We start from the raw sequence: 15,918 nt of genomic DNA, 5'->3' as shown, positions 1-15,918 counted from the left end.
AGGAGCACAAAAACACTAATTCAAAGAAACATACACAACCCTGTGTTCTTGGCAGTATTATTTACAATAGCCAAAATATAAAAATAGCCCAAGCGCCCCTCGGTGAATGAATGGATAAAGATGTGGTATATACACACAATAGACTCCGTTATTTAAAAATTTTTTTAAAAAGATGAAATCCTGCCATTTGTGACATGGGATGGACTTTGAGGGTTATTATGCTAAGTGAAGTAAGTCAGGTAAAGACATTTAAATATGGTATGATGTCACTCAAGTGTGTGGAATCTAGAAATACACAAATGAACCAAATGGAAGAAACACACAGATAGAGAGAACAGAGTAGTGGTTCCAGAGAGGAAGGCAGTCAGAGAGAACACCAAATGGGTAAAGACGGTCAGCTTTTTGTCGGTCACACTGTAGTGTGTACAGAAGTTGAAATACAATGTTGTACACATGAAACATGTTTCTAGTGATTCCATTATAAACATACATATTTTCATTCTACATTCTCTTCTGGATAAGTTATTACAAGATATTGAGTACAGTTCCCTGGGCCATACAGTAGATCCTTGTTGGTTATGTATTTTATATATAGGAGTATATGTATGTTCATCCCAAACTCCTAATTTATCTCCCCTCTTTCCCCTTTGGTAACCATAAGTTGGTTTTCTATGCCCCTGAGTCAGATCTTCATTTTGTAAATAAGTCCATTTGTATCATATTTTACATTCCACACAGAGGTGATATCATGGTTATTTGTCTTTCTCTGTCTGGCTTGATTCAGTCTGATAATCTCTAGGTCCATCCATGTTGCAGCAAAAGGCATTATCTCCTCCTCTGTATGACTAATACACCATTGTATGTATGTACCACATCGTCTTATCCATCCCTCTGTTGGTGGACATTTAGCTTGCTTCCATGCCTTGGCTATTATAAATAGTGCTGCTCTGAACACTGGGGTTGCAGAGTCGGACACAACTGAGCAACCAAGCACGAACACAAACACAGGGGAGGGGGGAGGCATATATATCCTCAGATTATAGTTTTCTCCAGGTATATGCTCAGCAGTGGGATTGCTGATCTTATGGTAATATAACATCACAAACCAATGTTACCTCAACAAAAGATTTTACACGTTTGCTGCTTTAAAAAAACTACTTATTTGGCGGCTCGAGTCGTAGCTGCGGCGTGCAGAATCTTCATCTTGGCTTGTGAAATCTTTGTTGCGTTATGCAGGGTCCTTTGTCGAGGTGCACGATTCTTTAGTTGTGGTGCACGGGCTTAGGTGTTTCTCGGCATGTGGGATCTCAGTTCCCCTACCAAGGACTGAATCTGCATCCTCTGCGTTGCAAGGAAGATTCTTAGCCACTAGACCACCAGGGAAGTCTCTAGTGCTTTTAAAAGTAATTTTTCATCTACATACTGCTTTAGATGCATCTCACAAATTTTGATGTTTTTGTTTTCAGTTTACCATTCTTTTCCCATTTTTTTTCTTTTTGATTTGTATTTAGAATTATTTGGTTTAGTTTCCAGATATTTGGGAGATTTTCCAGATATCTGTATATTATTGATTTCTATTTTGATTTTACTATGGTTAGAGAAATATTTGGGGCAATTTGCATTCTTTTAAATTAAGACTTATGGCCCAGACTAAGGCCTATTTTAATAATATCCCATGTGCACTTGAAAAGAAAGTGTATTCTGCTGTGTTGAGTGGAGTCCCTGGTGGCTCAGCTGGTAAAGAATCCACCTGCAATGAAGGAGACCTTGGTTTGATTCCTGGGTGGGGAAGTTCCACTGGAGAAGGGATAGGCTGCCCACTTCAGTATTCTTGGGCTTCCCTGGTGGCTCAGCTGGCAAAAAATCCACCTGCAATGCGGGAGACCTGGGTTTGACCCCTGGGTTGGGAAGATCCCCTGGGGTCGCAGTCAGACAGGACTGAGACTAAGCAGAATTTACTACGTGACAAATTTAAGGCCAAGTTGGTTGACAGTGTTAAGTCTTAAATATTCTTTCCTTTTTCAAATTTAGAAACATTTCAGTTGCTAGTTTTTCAAATATATTTTTTTCTATCTCCTGCTCCCATCTTTCATTGTTTCCATGACTTGTGTGTGTGTGTGTGTGTGTGTTGGTGATTTTCCTTTTGTGTTTCCTTTGGCAGGTTTCTATTATTTATTAATTTTTTATTCTACAGTGTCTTATATTAATCTCACCTAGTGTATTTTTCATCTCAGACATTGTATTTCATCAGAGTGAGCTCACTTTGTTCTATTTAGCATGTTTAACCTTTCCCCTACCTTTTTGAACATCTTAACTGTTTTTATGTTTTAATACCCCTGTTCTAACTTCTATCATCTGTGCCATTTCTGCTGACTGAGTATGGGATTATAATTTCCTGCTTCTTTGCTCATCTGGTCATTTTTGTATCTGAGGCATTTACAAGTTGGTTGTTAGGTACTAGAAAAAAAATATGTGTTCAGTTATTTATAATAGATTGTATTTATATATACACTTATTTTACATACATACACACATGAAAGTAAAATAAATGTATATATAAGTACTTTACATACATATATACACACACATGGGCTTCCCTGGTGGCTCAGGTGCCTGCAATGCCGGAGACTTGGGTTCAATCCCTGGGTCAGGAAGATCCCCTGGATCAGGAAATGACACCTCACTCCAGTATTCTCGCCTGGAAAATTACATGGACGGAGGAGCCTGGTAGGCTACAGTCCATGTGATTGCAAAGAGTCGGACACGACCGAGCACACACAAAAAAAACAAAAAATACACACCCATATGTAACTATACACACATGGGTGTGTATATAATTATGTTTGTAGATTATATAAGTAATTTACTATTAGCTTTTTTTCTGGGATACAATTAAGTTACTTAGATTCCTCTTTTCCAGGCTTACCTTGAGGTATGTAGGCAAAACCAGCCCAGGCTTCCTTTTAGCGCTTTTTTGGCCTCACGGTGGACCAGCGGCCGTGCGAGCACTCTCCTGGGTGCCCTGCTCTCGCCCGCTGCACCCTGGCTGTGGGGCATGTGGCCAGTCCAGCCCCGAGAGGCCTCCAGGGACTGACCCACCTCTTTCCAGTGTTTCCGGCCTGGCCTCGGGGAGTCTCAGCAGCATCTGCTGAGCAGACCCAGTGGGACTGGGGGCGAGTGCTCTGCAGACAGCCATGCTCCCGCTCCCCAGGGTGATGCCCCATGACTTCCAGGTGTCTTGTCCTCCCCGAGTTCTCAGCTCTGTTTCTCACTGAGCAAGGCCTGGCAAAGGGGGGAGGGGTGTGAACTGCCCCCCAACCCACACCCCACACTCCAGTGGGGCCAGGACAGGGCCTTGCAGCAAAGCAGCATGTAGCTTCCCGCTGGCCGCCACCTCTGCCTGAGGGGTGGACTCTGCCTCATAACTGCTGTTAAGAGCCTGCAGGATATTCCCGAGCTAAGGAAATTGAGAAAACACTGAATCCTCCAGTGGTCATGATGATGAATGTGTTAGTAAGGGAAAATGAAGGGGAACAGATCAAAGTGGCATCATATAACTTTCACAGTGACTGCAGTACAATTGGGATCCGTTTTTTTTTTTTTTTTTTTATGAGAATGAGGAAATAAAATCAGTACCTTGAAGCCATGTGAGAAATACACCAGGACCTTCAGTCTGCTTGAGAAGGGCAGATGTTGAATTAGGAAAAGAGGATGAAGCTTATTGAAAACATTTAGAAAACCAGAAACCTTTTAACTCTTACTCTTGAGTTGACCGAGTAGAAGTCACTCTATTGTGTTAATTTGAATCTTTGGCTCTTGGGGGACCCATGGCTGTTGGAGCTACATCTGAGGAAGGCTTCAGACTTGTTAGCAAAGTGGGGTGAAATGCAGGGGGCCTATGCCACCTCCTCTCATCATATTAATAATATTTACAATGGAATTTACAGTTACGTGCTTTAGGGTCCTTTGAACGGAGCTGTGCAGTTAGTGGGGTCTTTCTGTTCCCTAATTTCACATCAGACATGAGGGGAGAGGGTGTCACGCCTCTCGTGGATGAGGAAATGGAGTTTCAAAATCGAGAAAGGCTCAGTGGCTGGGCCAGTTCTCAGCCACAGGGACCCACAGGAAATGGAGGCTGCTGACTCCGCGTTCTGCCAGGACACGCTGTCCCTGCGGGACTGGTGGATACACCAGGCTGGTCCTGGGATGACTGTAATTTGCAATCATCTCCTTGTTCCGCCCCACTCAGGCCCTCTGTACCCGCCTGAGTCTGTAGGTGGCACAGTGGTGTCTCCCCAAAAGGCAGCGGGGCTGGGAGCATGGGTCAGGCCAGGCTGGCACCTGCAGAGGTTAAGAGGATGCCGCTGGGTGTTCCCACAGCTCCCCCACAGCTGACTGCAGTCATCTCATACTTGGCTAACTATCCTTTTGCAAAAAAGCAGCATAAATCAATCCAGTTCATGTAAGGAAGGGCAAAAACTTGCTAAGAAAACATTCCTGGAGATTGGTCCTCCGAACTGTAGAAGGTGCCTGGCTTTACAGTCAGCTTAGGCATGAGGAGCAGAGGTCGGGCGACAGACATCTAACAATCATGATGTCTGTGACAGCTGTTTGCAGACATGCCTTGTGGCACACTTAACGGCTGAGCCTTTAATACTGTTTGTTAAACTACAGATTAGATAGTAATGACTTTTCATTAAGGCCAAACCATTTAAGGAAATTGACACTACTTTGTATCCCTGAAAAATGAAATACAGAAACCAAATTTATCAAATGGCCTGATTTCCCCTGAACTGACTTACAGCCCCAACTCCCTTCAGATGGAATCAAACTGAAAACTTACAGCAAATTACTATTACAGAGTATTCATTTCCCAGCTAACTGACCTGATTGTATTGGTCAGTCTTCTGACCGCAAGGGCCATCAGAGCAGTGCTGGCTTCGGTAGGGACACAGGGAGGTGTCAGAGGTCACGTAGGGTAGGGACTCCCCCAGGGACGGGCAGTCTGTGTGGTTTTCAGCTGCGTTCAGGCCTCAGTCATTCCCACAGGGTGAAAGTGGAGGTGTGACGACCTCCATGAATTGCACCCTCTATCTTATCAACAGAGCAGACTTCATACTTTACAGTTGGCCCTCCGCAACCCTGGCACAGACCCTGATCGGGGCAGCAGACTCTGGTGCAATGGCAGACTGTCCTTCTGAGACTGTCACGCAGGTAACGCTCTGGTTCAACTCTGTGAACCAAGACTTGGCTCAAAATATGTACTGAAAAAACAACTTCTGACGTGACCAGATATATATATATATATATTTTCTTTAAGTACACCAGTATCTTAAACTTTTTTTTTAACTTTTCTTACAAAGGATTTGCTGTAAGCCTTCAGGTCATCTTGTCCAACCCCAAAGCTGTATTCAAGCGCCGTGGGTCCCAGCCGGGGATGCAGGAATCTGACTTTTTGAGGCAGATCACGACCGTTGAAGAACTGGAACCAAAAGCAAATAACTGCACCAAGGTACTCCCTTCACTTGTGCCACCTTCCCCCGCCCCTGCCCTTGCTGTGTGCCTGCCTGAGCATGCCTACCCACCAGGTCTCCTCCCCAGGTCCTCGTGTGGCACACTCGGACGGAGAAGGTGAACCTCGCCAACGAGCCCAAGTACCACTTGGACACCGTGACGATTGAGGTGTGACGGGGCTGCCCTGCGCCTCGGGCGTGGGGGGCGGCGGGCGCAGACTCGGCTCCTGCCTCCATTTGTTCTGCATGTTCCCCTATGACCTGGACAGTCTCTGTACAGTACAGCTGAGGGCACGCAGGGTACCACTCTGAGAATCTGACTTGTATTCCCCCTGTTTGGCCTTATAATTGGTTAGAACTGAACAGGTTTTTGAAACAGATGACAAGTATTTTGTCAACAATATGTTCCCAATTTGTGACTTTGCAACGTGAAGTAATTTTTGTCAGGTTGGTGGCAGTATACGTCACAGGAAATAAAACCCACAAAAAAAGGTCTATGGATTCATCTGTTTAATACAGGGATATGACATTTGTCAGTACTAGGCACCATAAAATGTAAACACAATCACTGTCATAAACCTGGATACACCTCAAGGACGAGTGGCTTGTTCAGTTACCCTGTTTGGATCCAGTGCGGAGAAAGGTCTCTTGCTAGGACTGTGTATACATAGGAAAAGACCCCACTTCCAAGGAAGGCAGGTAAAATCTGACTTCTTCAAACATGTGTTAAACTAAGTCATGTCATAACATCCAGGTTTATCTTCCTTTCACTAACCACGTTCCCTGTTAAGCACATCATAACAACAGCACAGTGAGGTGAATGTGACATAAAAGAGTCTGGATACACTAGAAAACAGTGCTCGGTGATACATTGACATTCATTCTATTTATATGATTAAACATTTGATCATACAGTACCTTCCTACAGGATTACTGGCTAATCTGGGGGTGGGGCTCATACTGTTAGAGGTATTACTAACATGATAACTACTTCCCTTATATGCAAACATGAGAGCTATAATTTCATCGAGAGGGAAACTGATTATGCATGTTGACTGAGCAGCTTCCCAGAGACTGTGTCTGCGAAATTCTGGGAATTGTGAGCAAAGCTGCCCTCGACATGGAACGGTTTCTCAACCTGCTTTTCACCACAGCAAATTCAATCAGTACAGACCAACACGGTCAATCAGGTAACTCTTAATATGAACAAATGGGGGAAAAGAAAAAAACATGTATGTACATGAATGGACAGGGGAACCGGGCGTGTCTGAGCAGGAATGCCGGTGGGGGCTCACTTCCACAGCTGCGTGCTGAGCGTCTGCCCCGACGAGCCCCCGGGCCAGCCCGCAGCCCCCGCCGAGGTGCTGGGCGGCTGCCCGAAGCCCGCTGCCGAGGCCGCGCCACCCAAGCTCAGGCCAGCCATCTGCTGGTTCACCTGCGAACACAGAAAAGCCTTCACTTCAGTCGTTGTTTCTTCAGCCGCCGCTGCACACTGTTCACGGCCAGCCTGTTTTCCCAGAGGCAGCCTTTACCTGAAGCTGACACAGTCAGACTCGGAAGTGTAATAACCATTCTAAGTACTTTTCATCCATGTGAAAAGCAATCCAAGCCCTGGGGTAAAAGCAGACGACCACACAATGCTTTCTCTGGGCCTCCATTTCCTTCCACACGTTAGCCCTGCCCATCAAGTAATCTCAAATCAGTTTATATTTATTCACTTTCTGGACTCAATTTCTTGTCCCCCAAAGATGAACCACAAGTGAAAAAAGTACCAAGGCAATCTTTGAATTCGTATCTGAATACACTACTCCAACTTTCAACTACACTAGAAGAGAGTGCTTTAACTACTAAAGACTAAGGAAATGTTTAAAAGTAAAATACTCCAAAATTATGAATTGTATATGATGGCAACTGTTCTCCTGTTACTCAAGTCTTAAATACCTCAATATACTTTCTAAATATTAAAAAGTCATAAAGCATTATTTTTCTTTTGCTACGTAAGTATCTAAAATTAATTTACATTATATGACAAAAGGTGCAGGATTACATGTACTTTTCTTCCAGACTGGAGTTTCACCTGCTTTTTGTGTGTACACATACGACTGGAGTCGTAAGTGTACATAATAAGCCTCCCGCGCTCAGTCGTGTCTTACTCTGCGGCCCCATGGACGGTGGTCCACTAGACTCCTCTCTCCATAGGATTCTCCAGGCAGGAATACTGGAGTGGGTTGCCATGCCCTCCTCCTAGGGATCTTCCCATCCCAGGGACTGAACCCCTGTCTCCTGCACTGGCAGGTGGATTCTTTACCACTAGCACCACCAGGGCAGCTCAAGCCTCCTGAGCCTTCTCCTTCTCACTTCTAAGACGGATGCGGAGTGAAGGAAAGGCAAGGAGATTTACCACAAAGTACAGTGGATTCAAAACCTGTGCTCAGGGTGGAACTGTATTAATAAAGTTAATTTGTCTACAGTTCCTCAAAGACAGTAATATTAACCACGTCACCAATGAAGCATCATGGAGGGGCAGGTCACTTCTTCCCAGGTGCTAAACGATGTCTTAACCCCCCTGCCATGGCCTGCAGATGCCGCCAGGGAGCGCTGGAGCAGAGCATCCCCTTCGGCACACCTGGAAATAATGCAGGGAAGCCCCGGCCCACCACCCGGGTTCAGAGGCCACTCTAACCTGAGCAGGGTCTGCACCAGCATTCTGGCCACACAAAGGCTCTTACTGACATTTGGTACTTACAATTTTTGAAATGCCCAGACAGCAGAGATCAATGTCATATAAATGCTCCTTTAAACAGTGATAGTAAAAATTACTTGGAATATTCATAGGCTATACAGTGATTTTGCTAATGTTAATTAAAAATCACTATATACAGTCCTATTCTCTGAATGCTGCAGAGAACAGAAATCAAGGGCAGCCAAATACCAGAGGAACATCAAACAGGAAGCATACAAAGAAGGGTGGGAGATGAACCTACATCTGAGGTCTCTGTCTATAGAGCCAGAGAGAAGTCAGAATGGATTTGAAAGAGGAAACACTAAATGCCATCTCCTGGCTCTTAACTAACAGGCAGAAATGGGATCTCGAAACATGAGATGTAGGACACAAATAAGGATTTGCTTGTATCTTATGGGAATTCCTGAACTAGTGGGTATTCTTTTTAAACATAAATGTGATTATAATATAAGAAATACAACTCTACAAACACATTTAAACAAAAAGATTCTTTATACATCCATGCACAGTAGCCATGGAGAACAGCCTAGATCTCTCAGAAATAGTGCTGTGAGAATGCAAGACTGGGTTTTTTTTTTCCTAATTTGTGGAAGTTACCAAGAACCCTTGAAATTATTAGTGAAAATAAATTGGTCTAAGTTGTTGACATAAACGCCCTCTCAGGGAGCTGGGTTAAGGCTCGGCACGCTAATTTCAAAAAATGCCCAAGATAACGTCTAGCTGTTACACAAACAAATATGGACACTCAACAGTTACAGCTGTGCTGGAATCGGAAATGAAAAACTACACGACATTCTCTACAGAATGTTCTAAATACAGGAGCAATGGCAGCTCATTTGTCTATCTATTGAGACAGTTTTGACCTTTTATAACATTCTCCCTACTCAATTCTTTCTGCCAGATTGTTACGAGTTAAAAACAAACAAACCCATTGACCGGATAGACCTGGTCTGACTCTGGAGAGGCTGGGGGGTAGTGCCTACCTGGGGGAGGTTCCATGGGCTCTGCGGAGCTGGCTGCAGGCCAAATTTCCCCTGGGCTGCGCCCAAGTGAGCGACCATCCCTGGGGGCCCGACCACGCCCTGCGCCAGCGGCATCACAGCAGTCTGTGCGCTGCCCATGAAGCCATTGGGCACTGGCACGCCCACCATCATGCCCGCGCTTGGCCCCAGTGAGCTGCCCACCAGGCCGGGTGCCGCGGGCACAGGCACGCCCATGGACGGGAAGCCTGGAAACGCAGGCGGTGCTTGTGAGGTAAACGGTAGATTCGTGGGTCCCATAAACACACCTGCAGCAGAAGAACCAAGCAAAGAAAACGCATGAGACAACTGAGATATTGCACACTGCTGCCCTCAATGAGCACAGACAAAGGATGACCAGCTCTAAACTGCCCATGGCAAAAACTTTAATTCCGGTCTGGCTGCTCCTACAGCTCAGGCCAGCTCACACCTTACATCCTCAGGGCCGGTTACTTCCAGAAAGCAGACAAATCAGCTACGAGCCTGAGCAAATTAGAGTGGATGAATCTTGTGCAGCAGCCACATAACATGCCCACTGTGAAGACGAGACGACACAGCAGGGGCTGCTGCTGCTCTGCACGCTCATCTCTCACGACCAGATAAACAGTCAGAGCTGACGGCATCTGGTTTTAATGGAAGCAGCTGGGATGTCATATAATTTCAGTTCACATGTGAAATGCAGCCTGTTATTTCAGAGGAAATGACAGATTAAAACTACAAACAGTAAATCTTACCATGCTAGTATTTCTTTATAATTATGTTTTTAAAAAATCTCAGAGTTCTTTTGATTTCATGTGTTATCTCAGACTTACTGCTTAACTTATAGAAAAAATACCACAGTGTACAGTTATAAGCTTCATGCAAATCAAGCTTAAATAATTCTTCAAAGATAATCCATTTCCTGTAAGGCTTGTGAAACAATATTAAGTAATATGACACCAAGCTGTTAATCTCAAATGAATAAAGTTTTGTGCATCCTGTATATGCTTTCTATTTCCTAATGCTTCTTTCATGTCAGTTTTGTAGTTGTGCAAACTGCAACAACAGAAGCACTCATTACACAGGACAAACAGGAAGAAACATCATTGACATTCTAAAACCACAACGGCTGCATTGAAGGCAGGTTTCGATGAATTACCAGGAGCACCCTGCTGCTGGATGGCCCCGGCGCCATACAGAGACAAGATGGAGTCTTTGGAGAGCTGCTTCTTGGCCACCTCTTCTGACTTTGCAGCTTGCTCAGTGAACAGATCCAGATCCCCAGATGTCACTGCAGACAGAGTGGCAGCTGCTGGTGCAGAGGACGTCCCCTGAGACAGATACCAAAACAGGCTGTCGAATTCCACATCACAAACCAGAGCTCACCCATTCCTTGGCATCCAAATGAAGCTGTGAAATTAGAAACTAAACAAACGCAGAAGGTAAAACGGTGACACTGAAGAGAATCACTCCCGAGCCCAGGCAAGACCAACAAGCAGGATAAGGGGCTGACACCTCCTGTTTTGAACCTGAAAATGTAAATGAAGTAGACAGAACCTCTGATGCAGAACTTCCATCACATCCTGGCCACAGCGGCTTCAACAATAGGCATGTGGTGCTGCCCGACCAGGATTCCTGGAGATGTTTGGGCATCTCCTGCAGCAACTACTGCTTCAAAGGAATGGGTATCCCTTAGAATAAAGAACATTTCTAGGGAGCAGTCTCTCAGAGCTATTTGAGATGCTGCCTCCCGGGCTGTGGTCCTCATTTTGCCCCAAATAAAACTTAACTTGCAACTCAAAAAAAAAAAAAAAAAAGAACATTTCTGTAGCTATAGCAGACTGCAGGACATTCCTGTAATGACTGATTTTGTCATCTCTGGGGGGAAAAAAAAGTATTGTTTTTCTAAAGCAACATCATGATATTTTTATGAACCTAATCTAATCCATTTTAACCACAACATTAGAATGTTTCCAGACTACCCAGAAATGAGGAACAGCAAATGTGCAACCACCTACACTCTCCCTGACACTTTGCATTCTGCTATGGACAGAAGTGAAGTAAAGTGAAGTCACTCAGTCGTGTCCGACTCTTAGCGACCCCATGGACTGTAGCCTACCAGACTCCTCTGTCCATGGGATTTTCCAGGCAAGAGTACTGGAGTGGGTTGCCATTTCCTTCTCCAGGAGATCTTCCCGACCCTGGGATCGAATCCAGGTCTCCCGCATTGTAGGCAGACGCTTTAGTGTCTGAGCCACCAGGGAAGTCTTGCTATGGACAGGGGTAAGTACAAATAAATACAAATAAACATGTGGACATTTAACACAAAACAAAAATTTTCACTTAATCTCCTATATCTTGCACACACACACACAGTATTACACAGCCACAACTGATACCTCATTTTAATCATCTATACAATAATCACATTTGTATATAAGGAATTGACTTAGATATGAAGAGTTTCAAAGAAATCTATGAAGGCTAGTAAAAACTGGATACGTCTTCTCAAATTATAAAATAAGGTGAGCAGCAAACAGAAGTTAAATCATATCTATGATTTGGCTTGAATTTTTAAAAAAATCAAACATTTAATGTCTTCGCTAAAAAACCTCCCAATAAACTACTATCCATGCTCATAGCTAACTTAAAGAGAACAGTATTTTCAATCTATTATTAACAAATTAAGCAAGAATTTTAAGATAGGAAAAACCATGTATCTTTGCAAAAGATCTGAAATGTGTAAGAAATCAGACATGATGGGATTCAAATGTAACAGTGGGCTTGAATCAAATACACATGCAGCACCAATGCAGCAGCAGAAGGCAGGGCTGAGAGCGTGGGCCTCACAGCTCCCACAGGCCCTAGACTATCACGCCACCGTCCCACGCTCTCCCTGGGGCCTGGGGAGAGGAGCGGCCTCGAAGCTGAGCCTGGGGACCACAAGGCGCGCTCTGCACAATGGTGCGTCAACTGTTCACATTGCTAGATAACAGAGCAACCACCTCCCTGAGTGATCTTCCATCCTAGTTTCTGTTAGTTTCTGTTTCTGCTTCAAAGGAATGGGCATCCCTTAGAATAAAGAACATTTCTACAGCTACAGCAAGACTGCAAGACGGTCCCACATGACCGATTTTGTTGTCTTTGGGGGGAAAAAAAGTTTTGTTTTTCAAAAGCAACATCATGGTATTTTTATGAATCTAATCTAATCCACTAGATCTTCCATCTTAGTTTCTGTTCAAATCTGAGAACCTGCCCCAAACCCTGAGGTCTATTCCCCAAGGAGGGTACACACGTATGAGAACACCCAAAGTGCTGGGGAGGCCACGACTGCGTCGCACACTAGAGCAGCCTCCTGCTCCAGACACAGATGTTTCTTCTGATGAATGCCTGCCTCCGTGTGGATGCAGGCTAAGCAGAGCCGCACCAAGCAGCCTGGCTAGTAAGCCTTCCCACTGCTGTTTGCTTGAGGGGCTCCACGAGCTGGCACGACCACTCCAAGGTAAAGGAGGACAAGGCTGACAGTCAGCGTGCACTTCTGGAGGCCGCAGGACTCCAGCCAAAGGCTCTTTGGATCTGGAGCCAAGCCAAACCACGGCGCCTGGGTCTAGATGCTGTGGGGACGTGTATATTACAGACAGGACAGGTGAGGGGTGGGTTCCACATGTCTCCTATGGGGACACTGGAATGACTCCCCTCAACCTGAAATACACGTGGACTCCCAGCCCCTCAGGGAAGACCCCACAGCCAAATGGAGAGCTGTCGGGAATCCAGCCCAGCGTGTACTCACATAAGGGTAACTGACCAGAATTCGTACCATACTCGGAAAATCGGGACTGAAAGAAGATGGGGTTCAGAACCCACCAAATTAGGAGACTACATACAGCCTGTGCATAAAACATGTGCTTGAACTCACCCCTCCCTCCCCGGATTTTTAAAGACATCATTTTGAAACCATGTCTGGATTAGTCTTCACATGTAGTTTGAACGGAAGATGATTCTGTGTATACAATTATTTTAGAGGAATCAATAAAACGAGCATAACTTTGGTCCAAAAACAGTATTCCATAAAAAGAATTAGGTGTGGCTTTAACAACCCACCCTGTTTCCTCCAACTACAGAGGCAGACAGCCTGAGCCTGAAGGCTAGGGCTCACTCTGCTCACCCCCGACACAGAGGAGCCGAGTCACGGCCGGGCTCACTCTGCCCACCCCGGGCACAGGGGAGCGGCGCCCACAGCCAGACTCACGCCGCTCACCCCGGGCAGAGAGGAGCTGCGCCCACAGCTGGACTCACGCCGCCCACCCCGGGCAGAGGGGAGCAGCGCCCACAGCCAGACTCACGCCGCCCACCCCAGGCAGAAGGGAGCTGCGCCTGTGGCTGGGCTCATGCTGCCCACCCCGGCCACAAAGGAGCCGCGCCCTCGACTGGGCTCACACTGCCCACCCCGGGCACAGAGGAGCCACGTCACGGCCGGGGTCATGCAGCCCACCCCGGGCAGAAGGGAGCTGCGCCTGCGGCCGGGCTCACGCTGCCCACCCTGGGCAGAGGGGAGCCGCACCCGCGGCTGGGCTCACACCGCACAGGGAGCCTGCTCCAGCCTGCACCTGCTCTAACTCTGGACGGGGCCTCGGCCGGGAGGGGCAAGGCAGCTCTTAACCGCCGAGCACGCTAGACCAAAAGAAACTACTTTTCACGCTTGCACAGCTACGGTATTAGCCTTAGACGATTTTTCACTACCACACATCCCCTTACCTGCACACATTCACAAGGTCGTGAACGTTAACTGAAACAGTACTAGCAACACTTAGTTCCTCCTGTCCTCTGCTGGGGGAGGGAGGAGAGGGGACAAAGCCATAAAATAAAGCTATTGTTTCTGAAAATAAACAGTAATGCTGCACTTAAACTAATGAGTCCTAAGAAATCTATTCGCTCAATTCTAGTGATTAATTATACAATGACTATCATAATGATAATATGTGTAACAAAAACATATGTCTTTAGTCTTAATAAGACATGAGTTCTTCCTTGGTAATACTTTCTGTCCAATTCCCATTTGGCTCACGTTTTCTACAGAAAGGGAAAAATTTTAAATCTTAAGCTGTATGCTTAAAAGTAACCCATGTTCCTGAAAGTTTACATATTTCACCTTAAAGACAACACTGCATGTTATCACTTATATGTGGAGTCTTTAAAATAAACAAGAAAGGCAAACCCATAGAAACAGAGAAGAATGGTGGTTGCCAGTGGCGCAGGAGGAAGGGAAATAAAAGGGAACAAATTTATAGTCATAAGATCAATGAGCCCTGAGGATCTAAGGCATAACATAGGTGATTATACTGTACTGAATAAATGAAATTTGATGAGAGTAGATTTTAGGGATTTTCAACAAAATTAAATTTGTAAGATGATGGATAAGTTAAGTTGGTGGTAGGAATCTTTTCAATTACATTTCAATAAAGCTGAAAAAAAAATTTAAAGTATTTAACAATTTATAATTCTAAAAAAAAAGATGTGATTGACAAGGAATTAAATCTTCAAATATACAAACATCTCAATATAAAAAACAACCCAATTAAAAAATAATGGGTAGAAGATCTAAATAGGCATTTCTACAAAGAAGATATACAGATGGCTAAAAAGCACATGGAAAAATGCTCAACATAACTAATTAAGAGAAATGCAAATCAAAACTACAATGAAGTATCACCTCACTCCAGTCAAAATGGTCATCATCAAAAAGCCTACAAACAATACATGCTGGAGAGGGTGCAAAGAAAAGGGAGCCCTTCTGCACCGCTGGGGCTTCCCAGGTGGCTCGGTGGTGAAGAATCTGCCTGACAGGCAGGAGAGGCGGGTTCAGCCTCTAGGTTGGGAAGACCCCCTGCAGAAGGCAATGGCAATGCACTCCAGTTTCTTGCCTGAGAAATCCCATGGACAGAGGAGCCTAGCAAGCTACAGTCCACAGGGTTGCAAAGAGTTGGACACGACTTAGTGACTAAACCACCACCATCATCTACACAGTTAATAGGAATGTAAATTGCAGCCACTATGGAGAACAGTACGGAGGCTCCTTTAAAACCTAAAAATAGAACTACCACATGATCCAGCAATCCCGCTCCTGTGCATATATCCAGAGAAAACCATAATTAGAAAACATACATGCACCCCAGCACTATTTACAATAGCCAGGACATGGAAGCAACTTACACATCCATCAACAGATGAATGGATAAAGATGTGGTACGTATATACAATGGAGTATTTGTTGTTGTTTAGTTGTTAAATGATGTCCAACTCTTCTGCAACCCCATGGACTATGGCTTGCCAGGTTCCCCTGTCCATGGTATTTCTCAGGCAAGAGTACTGGAGTCGGTTGCCATTTCCTTCTCCAGGGGAGCTTCCTGACCCAGGGATCAAACCCGTGTCTCATTCATTGGCAGGTGGATTCTTTACCACCAAGCCACCAAGGAGGCCCAATGGAATATTGCTACTGCTGCTGCTAAGTCGTTTCAGTCGTGTCCGACTCTGTGCAACCCCGCAGATGGCAGCCCACCAGGCTCCCCCGTCCCTGGGATTCTCCAGGCAAGAATACTGGAGTGGGTTGCCATTTCCTTCTCCAAGCCACCAGGGAGGCCCAATGGAATATTACTCAGCCTTTAAA

At 45.3% G+C, this 15,918-nt stretch overlaps 2 protein-coding genes across 7 annotated transcripts in view; one reads left to right on the top strand and one right to left on the bottom strand.

The window, feature by feature from the left end:
- B3GAT2 (beta-1,3-glucuronyltransferase 2) overlaps positions 1-6,006 on the top strand; it is a 93,867-nt gene extending 87,861 nt beyond the window's left edge. Inside the window, exons 3-4 of the mRNA XM_019967025.2 lie at positions 5,364-5,512; positions 5,602-6,006. Of these exons, the coding sequence (XP_019822584.2) occupies positions 5,364-5,512; positions 5,602-5,688 (236 nt within the window). The 3' untranslated portion in view covers positions 5,689-6,006. The remainder of the gene's footprint in view (positions 1-5,363; positions 5,513-5,601) is intronic.
- A 2-nt stretch (positions 6,007-6,008) lies between these two features.
- Positions 6,009-15,918, bottom strand: part of SMAP1 (small ArfGAP 1) — a 190,231-nt gene continuing 180,321 nt past the window's right edge. For all 6 annotated transcript variants that reach the window (XM_070795682.1, XM_070795684.1, XM_070795688.1 and 3 more), the window contains 3 exons: positions 10,414-10,585; positions 9,240-9,544; positions 6,009-6,948 (listed from right to left, as the gene is read on the bottom strand). In XM_070795682.1, the coding sequence (XP_070651783.1) occupies positions 6,805-6,948; positions 9,240-9,544; positions 10,414-10,585 (621 nt within the window). In that variant the 3' untranslated portion in view covers positions 6,009-6,804. The remainder of the gene's footprint in view (positions 6,949-9,239; positions 9,545-10,413; positions 10,586-15,918) is intronic.

The sequence above is a fragment of the Bos indicus genome, chromosome 9, assembly GCF_029378745.1.
Source record: "Bos indicus isolate NIAB-ARS_2022 breed Sahiwal x Tharparkar chromosome 9, NIAB-ARS_B.indTharparkar_mat_pri_1.0, whole genome shotgun sequence".
Classification (NCBI taxonomy): Eukaryota; Metazoa; Chordata; class Mammalia; order Artiodactyla; family Bovidae; genus Bos; species Bos indicus.
The sequence above is the reverse complement of the archived record's forward strand: the minus strand, read 5'-3'. Positions and strand labels throughout refer to the sequence as shown.